The sequence below is a fragment of the Prunus dulcis genome, chromosome 8 (genome assembly GCF_902201215.1).
Source record: "Prunus dulcis chromosome 8, ALMONDv2, whole genome shotgun sequence".
Lineage (NCBI taxonomy): Eukaryota > Viridiplantae > Streptophyta > Magnoliopsida > Rosales > Rosaceae > Prunus > Prunus dulcis.
Window position 1 is genome coordinate 8,610,245 of NC_047657.1, and position 10,034 is coordinate 8,620,278.

At 40.8% G+C, this 10,034-nt stretch overlaps 1 protein-coding gene across 2 annotated transcripts; it reads right to left on the minus strand.

Annotated features, from left to right (window-relative positions):
- Positions 1-173: 173 nt before the first annotated feature.
- Positions 174-2,928, minus strand: LOC117637062 (transcription factor GTE7-like). Of its 2 annotated transcripts, XR_004587140.1 has the most exons (4): positions 1,273-2,928; positions 944-1,163; positions 643-822; positions 174-528 (listed from the first exon to the last, which is right to left on the minus strand). XR_004587140.1 is itself a non-coding variant. In XM_034371818.1 (3 exons), the coding sequence occupies exons 1-3, from the start codon at positions 2,698-2,700 to the stop codon at positions 764-766; spliced, it is 1,707 nt and encodes a 568-aa protein (XP_034227709.1). In that variant the 5' UTR covers positions 2,701-2,928; the 3' UTR covers positions 174-763. The 2 variants fall into 2 exon arrangements, 1 of the variants encoding a protein (XP_034227709.1); XM_034371818.1 differs by having other exon boundaries at positions 174-822.
- Between the last annotated feature and the right edge of the window lie 7,106 nt (positions 2,929-10,034).

Genomic DNA, 10,034 nt, shown 5'->3' on the forward strand with positions numbered 1-10,034 from the left:
CAACTTTATTTAAGTAACCCACTAATTAGTGATTAATTAACTAACTACCCATCAGGAGGTTTTGTTTATAAAATACAATTTCCAACAAAACTTTGCATAGTTGATGAAATGGAAGGCATAGAATCTGTTTGTTCGAAGAAAAGGGAAAGGGGTCCAGTTGTTTCGTGGCTATATTCACCAAAAAGGTCCCTTGCCTCTTATATGCTTTCATTCATTGATCAAGCAAAAGATGTCGGACAAATAGAAAAAGACAACAAAGGCACAAGAGAATCATTAATTGGGGAAAATTATGTACTAGCTCTCTCTGTAAATTGTGTACAAGTTTCAAATCTCTAAACTTCTCTCACTAACTCTCTTCTTCTTTCCACTAACTCTGTTTCACTACCTACTCACCTACAACAATTTTTTCATCATTTCACAATTTTTTTTTACACCTCCAAGCAAAACAACCAATGCTCACTTCCAATTTGCAAGCAAGAACCACCACGCAACAAAGTTCACAAATTTACTTTTGCGCAGTTCTGAGACCTGCACAGAGTAAATATGCAATTCAGCCCATGGACACAAAAAACTGCCCCATAAATCCACAGAAGATCAGCAGCAGCATCATAAATTCACAGAAGCAATATCAGCAATTCATACCTCATCCACACGATCCACTCCCATTCAAAAGGCCCTTCCCAACATGGAAAGCATGCTCTCCAGCCAGCTTCCCCCACATTGGTCTTCTCTCCAATGTCCTTCAATTCAATGCAGGACGCACCTAGGACTGAGCATTATCATCATCTGAGTCACTCCCTGATGAACTACCAGAATCTGAATCTGTAACAAGTCCAATCGCCACACATTCAAGCATTTAGTTTTTGTTTTTTTTTCCAATGCAGCAATAATTAAACTTGTTTTACATCAATGCCAAATCAAAATTGCAGTATTGGGTTTATACCGCTTGATGAGGAGGAACCACTGCTGGAACTGCTGGAGCTACTTGAGCTATCACTACTGGCATGGCCTCCCCCAACATCTTTCTCAATCTCAACTGGTGGAAAGCTGCTCATTGGCATGTCATCACCAATGTCCACATCTTCGTCTCCTGCTTCACCTTTCTTTGCCCTCTTTGGCTCTGTAGTTGCTGCAACATCAACTTTCTCACTTGCAGGTACTTCCTACACAACACAAAATCACAACCCCAATGAGCAAACATTGTCCAAATGAAATGACAGTATAGACACAATGCCAACGTAAATAAACTTCAAAATTCAATCAGTTATTAACCTCGTGGCCTCTGTTGGAAGCAATGTTGCTATTGCTGTTGCTGTTGTTGTTGCCCATCAATGCTTGCCGCTTAATCTTGCTAACCATCTTCTTCCAATTGGTCACAAGCCGATCAAGCTCCCAAAGGGTCTCTGTATCAACCGCCTCAATGTCAAGCTCAATCTCATCCCCATCCTGCTTCAAATGCCCATTCCTCTTCTTTATAATCTGCACAACCTGCTCCATCTTGTCCTGAGGCAAACTCTGCAACCCAACTCCCAACTTGTGCTTCTCCTCCATACTCATCTCCCTCTTATTTGGGTCCTTAGCCTTGGGCTTAGGCTGCTTCAACGGCTTCACACCTGGGCCCTTTACCTGTGAATTCTTCCGTACCGGTGACGATTGCACCAATGATGGGTCTGGGTTCGATGAGCTCACTGGGGCCTGAACCGGCGGCGCTCGAACTGGGGGAGGCCGAACAAGCTCAGGCTTTTTCTCGATCCGTACAGGTGTCTCCCTCTTTGGAACCCTCTCCGGCTCAACATGGTTCCAAGAACTCGCCTGCAACTCCTCGTCAGAACCCTTTTCCGACCGAAACCCATCTCCCGATTTCTCGTTCAGAGGCTGAAACAACTCCTCAAACCTCAATCGAAGCAGATCGGCAAACCCATAGACCTCGTGTCCTTGGGGATTGTACCGCATGGCATTCTCGAAAGTCAATCTCACATCTGCAGCGAAATCGAACGGCGAAGAATAGATACCCTTGGCGAGATTCGTCTTCACGGTGCCAAGATCCATGGGATTCTTGATTATGTCGTAGTAATCGTGAAGCCCCATAGTCACAACGTCGACTGGCTTGTTGAAGATCCATGCGTGCTTGTGCTTCATCAGCTTGGACAAAATCAAGCCACAATTCTTCATCAAATTCCCATTCTCCAAATGAGACCGCTTGGAATTGGAATTTGATTCCTTTCCGTGAGCAATCGGCAAAGGTCGTTTCGACCCAGCAATCTTCTTGTTGCCGATGGGCTTCTTGTGGGGCGGCTTAGGGTTGAAGTCGCCGGCCTCGATTCGATTCTTGAGAATGCGAATCTGGTCTAGCTCCGAGAGAAGACGGCCCTTTAGCTCCACCAGCTCCTTTCTCGAGCAGCTCGCGATGTTGAAGCTGACGTATTGGGCCTGTACGAAATTCATGTCGTTTGTGTTTGATCGGCGATGGTGGTTGATCGACGACGCGTCGTCTGAGGCTGTCTGGGTGACGGCCGGCGACTCATCGTTGAAATCGGGCCGGTCAGCTTTGAATTGTCGCTTGTTAGGGTTAGGGTTACGGTTACTGTTTGAAGAAGAAAAGGGGACCTTCCCCATGAATCCTCCGGCTCCGGCTCCTCCACCTCGGGGCTGCTGCGGCCAATTGGGTTCGTTCCGGTTCGCTAAGACGGCGGACGCCATAGCTGTACGGTTTTCGAAGCTTCGTCCTCTGGTAGGGTTCCAGCTGAGCACCGGCTAGGGATTCTCAATGCAGGTGATGGACCAGGCACCATGAATCGGCCTAGGCGTGACCCACACGCGCCATCAATTGATCCCACGCGCCGTCAGCTATTGGGGAAGAGAGATACAGAAGATATGTATAGAAAGAAGTTAGGGTCTGGGGATTTTACCCTAATCTGAGCGAGGAACGAGAGAAGGGCTAGGGCCGCTTCTTAAAGGCGGCCAGATCTACCCGAGGACGTTTCGGGCAGTTTTTGAACCGTCGATCCGGCTAGGGCAGTCCATCTCACGGTCGAAGATGATTCCCTTGCTGCCCCGGAAACTGACCGTTTGATCTGTCAAGGACGGTGCGGATGGAAAAAGCAGACACACGTGGGGGATTCTGGAACGTCCGATGGAGAGCGAAGTTTTCTCGAGGCGGGATCTGTGAATTTTGGATTTGATTTTGGGGTGAATTTGGCGTGAATGTGTCGTGCATTTAGGGTTTTCCAAATTATTTTGAAACGTAGGGCCCACCGATGATGACGTGGACTGGGCTCGGTCATTCGCGACTGTGCGTCCCGCCGTGAACAAGAAGTTAACCGCACGCGCAACGAGGGGCAAGTGATAGTGAAAACCCGTGTGAGTCTCCCCTTTTTTTTTCCCCAAGGGTAGTTTGGTAAAATCATATCTGATACCATACGGGGTTATGAGGAACGACAGTAATATATCAGCCTCAGAGAGACATCTGAAACGACAAGAAATTTCGCCCCCCCTCCTTCTCCCAGGGTGGAAAAAAAAACTAAAAAAACCCTGCTCTTGAATTTAAAATAAAACAATTTTGGAACAAACAAAAAGCTATAAGTGAATTCTATTCTCTCTTTTTGGGATCCAGACGATCGTCTTTTGTAATTTTATTTTGTTTTATTAAAAAAAAGAATTTTATTTTCTCTTCGAATTTTGATACGCAAATAACACTTTGATGATCATGCAAGCGTCACTATATATATGATTTTGAATTATTATTATTATTATTTCCATTAATGAGAGTAGGTTTGGTTGTTAATTATAGTAAGGTGCTTGTATTGATAATATAATATTTGAGAGTATTTATTCATGAAAAAGAAAAGTAAGGAATTGTTACATTGGAATTGCATGTACCAAAATGAGGTGGACAAAAAGAAAGTTTTGTGTTTAGGGAAATTCAAGATGAAGGATTTGGATTTGGATTTGGATTTGGATTTGGGAATTGATGGGAAATCTTAAGCTAGGAAGTAGGCTTTCTTCTATAAATTATCAGATGGATTTAGGTTTTCCATTTTAATGCAAGGTACCCACTTGGATATTAGTTTGAGTTTGAGTACTTATTCATTCATGTCTAAAACCATAGTCAAAGACTTCATTTAATGGATTAAACGATATTTCACTTCGTTTTTGTTTTCTAAATTGGGCCCATATAATTTTCACATGTCGATTCAAATATTTATTTTTTGGTTCGAGTTTATTTCTTACAATTCTCATCACCCAAATCATCTTGCAATCACTACCATTACCACCACATTGTTTCAACCATCACCAGAACTACAACTATTATCGGAGCTATCTTTATCGTATTACAATCACCTTAAAAATATTCTTGAAAGGACGGAGAAACAAGATTCCATTGTGAAAAAGAAAGTGATTAAATTGTTGCCAAATTTTCCAATAAATAGTACCCAAAAAATTCTTGAAATGACTGAGAAACATGATTCCATTGTGATACAATCCACTCAAAAATATTAATATGAGAATGAGGAATAGTAACACCAAAATCTTTAAGACGATTCCATATTTAATTTGAATACCGACATGAAGAAAAAAATGTGCGTAAGAGTTTGAGGAAAAAAAATTACGAACATTACATATATTAGAAATATGAGTAAAATGAGAAAATCATTCCCTAGTATTAAATCTTCTTTGTAAAAACAAGCAAGAAAATATGTAATTTTGGGAGGTAACTTTAATTTCCAAATTCGAGGAAATAAGAGTATACTTGAGCATTATTATGGTTAATTTGAAGACGTGCAGCTAAATTAATAGAGAAATGACCAAAAGACGAAGTTTTTATCATATATATATGCAAAATTTGGCCTATATTTTCATAAATGTCAAGTTTTTGTAAAAGCTTTCAAGTATAGCATAAAACTCACTTAATAAAAATAAATGTCCTCAAAACTAAAACCCGTATTAACGTAAAAAACAAAACCCTAGTAGATAAAAATTTGGGAATCAAATGCAAATTTGTGGAGAATTCTAGACCTATTACCATGGTCAAACAGTGAGTGCAATTTTTCCTTTCATAAGTTTCATTGATACCATGGGAGAATACGTTACAGCAGCTCGCTCTTTATAAAAGACAATTCGTTTAGGACCCGGTTGATAACCATTTCAATTTTTTTTTTTCATTTTTTGTGCTAGTGTATAGAGGAAAATGAAAGTGAGTATGAGATTGAGAGAGAGGATGAGAGGGGAGATTGGAGGGGAGGAGTAATAAAAGTGAAAAGAAAAAAAAAATTCAAATAGATCTCAATTTTTAGTTTTAATTTTCACTTTTATTACTCATCCCTCCCATCCTTTCCCCTAAATCCCATCCCCACTCATCCCTCCCATACTTTAGCACAAAAAATTAAAAACTAAAAACTAAAAACTAAAATTAAAATGGTTATCAAACGGAACTTAACAACCACTATTTACTCACTATTTACTGATTGTCATGTCATTCTTAATACCAAGAAAGAGAACATCATCATGCATAAAACCAATTGCATTGAAGAGATCCTGTGCCTTTATCATGGAATTAACAAATCCAAAATTACAAATGCAAGAACATGATCATCTTTGATTGAACCTTGTTTACTTGTGCACTATGACTTACATTTTAGAGCTAAGGTTGTTGGAACACATACTTCGGTAACCAATAGATAGACGACATGTGGAAAATGAATATTCTTTAGGTCAACTGATTATCCTAATTAAATCTATTAATTAAAGAAATTATCTTTGGTTTAAGATGGGAATATCTCTCCAAATCAAGGATGAGATTTCCATCAAATCTCTTTGATTAATTCCAATCTCCTATTTATGGGTAAGAATAATCCTAACCAAATAAGGATTATTCTTCAGACCCTAGCCTACAAGAAGTCTATAATACATGGCTACATCACACATATGAGGTAATATGATCTCTACCCTTGAAACACCCTCTCTCTCATGCCACTCTCTTCTTCTCGGCTCTGGTCACCCGGCTCTCACCGTGAGAGAAGACCTCCATCCTTTCTATTATCTTAGTATCTATTTACTCCAGTCTTTTTCACAGTCTCGAAGGGCGAAATCTACATGCGAATATTCCCCGTGCAGAAATTTGCTCAAACATATTTGGTGCTTTCATTGAGAGATTCGAGATATACTCAATGCGATGCTCTCAAATCCAAATCAAGGGAAATCTATTTCCCCTCTCATAAATAGAATCTGTCATCAATCCAAAGCCCTCAAATCACTATGGTGAGAGGCCTCATTGCTAGGAACACAACGAGAACAACCACCGCATCACCAGCGAAATTCTCTTAACCCACCCATGGCCGCGGTGAACACATCTTTCTTCTGAAAAATCTATTTTTCTATTGGACCAAAACAACCAGAAGAATTGGAATTTCAGATACAAAGATTTGGGTATTTACCAAAACCCCCCCACAAACATGCCTCCAGCCAAGCGATACAGAAGCAACAAAAATATAAAGAGATATTTAGTGATATACCCATTTCTAGCACTAATATTATAAATAAACCCTACACAATTGAATTCCTATAAACAAACCCAAAAAAAACCCAAAAAATGATAGCTAGCCTTATTGAATTTAATATTGATTATTAAATTACTTTGATGCCCTATTGAGTGCTTTGGGTATTTTTATGAGATTTTGGGGTTGGGCTTGTTTTAAGAAATTGATGGCAGTTTTGTAATTTATAAGAAGTTAAAAGTTTTTTTGTTATGTTGTAAATGGGCTTTGGGTGTGTTTCTAAAGTCCATTTTATATAGGGTATTTTTATAATTTGGGCCCCCATATTGGGTATAATAGTGAATCTCCCAAATATAAAAGGCACGAAGCAATAGCTTGCTCCGTCACTGGCACCGACCATTGAGCCACCACATGTGGCACGACCCATCCCTCCATGACCAGGGGTCTCCGACCTTCAAGCCCAAGGGCTCGCGCCGTCACCAACCCAGGCATGATCAGAAATTTCTCCACAGCCGTTGCCATCCTTGGAATGATGGCCTCCACCCATCGTTTCATATCGTCGACAACGTTGTTGAACTCAGGGATGTCTAGGAAGCGAAAGTTGAGGCGAAGAACTTTGATCTGCCACTGTGAAATAGCAGGCGTAACCAAAACTAGAGGTCTCGGCCAAGCTTCGATCGGAGACCTTCTTGATATCTCCTTGCGACATTACCGGCGTCATTGGAATCGTCTAGCTCCGAACTGCACGAATTCGAAAGGGCGCCGCCATCTAAAGCCAAAATATGGATGATGCGCCGTTTACAGATTCGCCAGAATTGCCCAGCTCCATCGATGCCATTCCACTCATCTCCTTGCGACGCCACCACTACTATTGAAATCAGAGGGCTCGAAATTGTAAGTTTCATGGAACGACCAATCCCCCCGTCGCAGTGCCCGTGACTGGGCCCCACACGTAGGCAGCCATGAGTCGGTCCTTCTCATGCCAACAATGGCTTCCACGCAGGGCAGCCTCTTTTTCTCTCTGTTATGTGATGTCATATTTCTTAACCAACATTAAAACTTAATATTTATTCTAAATTAAGGCAATTTCTTAATAAATATTAGCATTAAATATTTAAACTTAGTGTAAATTCTTAATAGATATTAATAATATAATTTTTTTTTGGAATTATTGTACATGCCTTATTTAATAATCCTATTAACAACAAATTTTTCATTTTGGAATTATTGTCCATGCCTTATTTAATAATCCTATTATTTTATAGGCATAAGTGATATTATAGTTGTTATATATTCATGCTTTTATCTTGCCCGTTAATTACATTTTATCAATAATGATCAGGAAAATACTAAACGACTTGGTGACCAATCTAAGAATCCTCGGTCAACTCGATCAACAATTCTCATGCAACCTGATCCATGATTATCCGATCAATCCAATCCACGATCCGTCGATCAACCCGGTACATGATTTTCGACAGAGATTGACCCGTAGCCGAAGCCCAAAATCTAGTTCACGATCCACAACCGAGGTTGAGATTTTCACCCATGACGGGGCCACAACCTCCCATCACAACAATCTTGGCGCCACTGCCACCTATGGCCAGGTTATGGACAAATACGACCATTCACTCCTTTGCCACCACGTTTGACGTTCACGGCTTCCGCGTACACCTCCAATGAAATCCTAGCCTGCATACAATTGGGCTCCACATAATTTTCTCATCCTAATCCACGCAGTAAAGCAGACCTCAGTCTTAGAGTCGACCAGCGAACTCAAAGAGTAGACGGCCAAAACAACTTAGTTGGACATCTTCTTAGACAGATTGACTTGGTCCAAGACCTTGGCCTTGGATCTTAAAGCGAACAAAGAAGGATGGACGAATGCACCGATAGACTGTTCGAGAGGTCTCAAGCACATTGAACATGAACCAGTAGGTGAGGAGGAGAACAAGAATGCGTTGTTCAACATGCAGGCATGTCACAAACATCCTCGAGCCCCGACCGGAGTAGATCGAGTATCTGTTTGAGGCTAGGTCTGAAGACCAACGCTCACTCAAAGCTGGGAGCATGGTTTGATATCCATGCCCGCTTGGGCCCACGAGGAAGTAATCACACAAGGCTAGGCCATCAACGAGATCAAATTCATGGCCCTTATCATATAGAAAGTGAAGGAAGATGCTTCACCCACCTGCACCCAAAGGAGCAAATTCCATGCCACAATTTCAATCCATTAATATGCCGCTGCAGGCAGGGCAACTAGGGAAAACTTCCCCTACAGTCGATGAGGAAGTTGACCAACATTGCCCACATTATGAACGTCCCAACAAGAACCACAAGCACTATGTGCAGAAGACGTCGAAAAGCTGCTTGATGAAATACTCCAGAGGGCGCAGCACACCAGCACAACATGCAGGCTCGCACAATACTTGCGCGCAACACTTCCTTTGTTTTTTTTTTCCTGACGTCAAAACGACGACATTGTACAAATGACCGTATTTCCATTTTTAGCATTTTCACATTCATTTTTTTTTATATATTACTCAATTTACTTAATTTTACAATGTAAATAAAGAAGTACCCCTATTTGGATTCAAATAAAAATATTAGAAAATCAAATTCCCACCAAATCAAAATATAAAAAATCGGTTTTAGTGCAAAATATAAGAAAGACATGATCGTCGTCATCGAATACTTTACAAAATGGATCGAGGCTAAACCTTTATCCTCTACTAAAGAAGTTGACGTGGAGTGATTTTTCTGGAAGAACATCATCTGCCGGTTCAGTTGCCCACATACGCTGGTCACCGACAACGGATCGTAATTCATTGGCAAGCAGATCACCGAATTCTTTTCGCAGAGATTGAAAAGCGCAGAGGGAAAATGGGCAGACGAGTTGCTTGGAGTAGTATGAGGTTATCGCACTACCAAAAGGAGATCAACAAGAAAAATCCCATTTCCTTAGCCCATGAATCTGAAGCAATCATTCCTCCTCACATCACTATTCCATCCATGAGCATCGAGATGCACAACAATGATCAGAATTCTGAGCAGATGAAGACCAACCTTGTCCTGCTCGAGGAAGAACAGGAACATGCCATCGTTCGAGTTGCAGCTTATTAACATCAATTGATGTCCTACTACCACAAAGGAGAACAACTTAGTTCCCAGCAGATGACTAACTCCACTCCACTTCAGTTCGAAGAAAATTCAATTTTTTATTCAATGAAGTCTTCGAGAAAAATAACCATCGGTAAAGGAAGGCACCCTTCAAGTAATGGTGGGTTAAATAACCGACGACAGAAGAAGGGACCCTCTATATAAGTAGTGGGTAAATGTCTAAGAGTCCTCCAGGAGATGTAGGTCAAAAAGATCGTTGTACTAAAGCATCCTCAGGCTATGTTGCACAGGAACGAGAAACAGGGACACAGTGTCAAGGGAATTTCAAAAAATTAGGACACGGACAAGGCTAGGACACGGCAATTAAAATAAAAATAAATTTATAATAATTATACATATTAAAAAATAAAATATTTATAT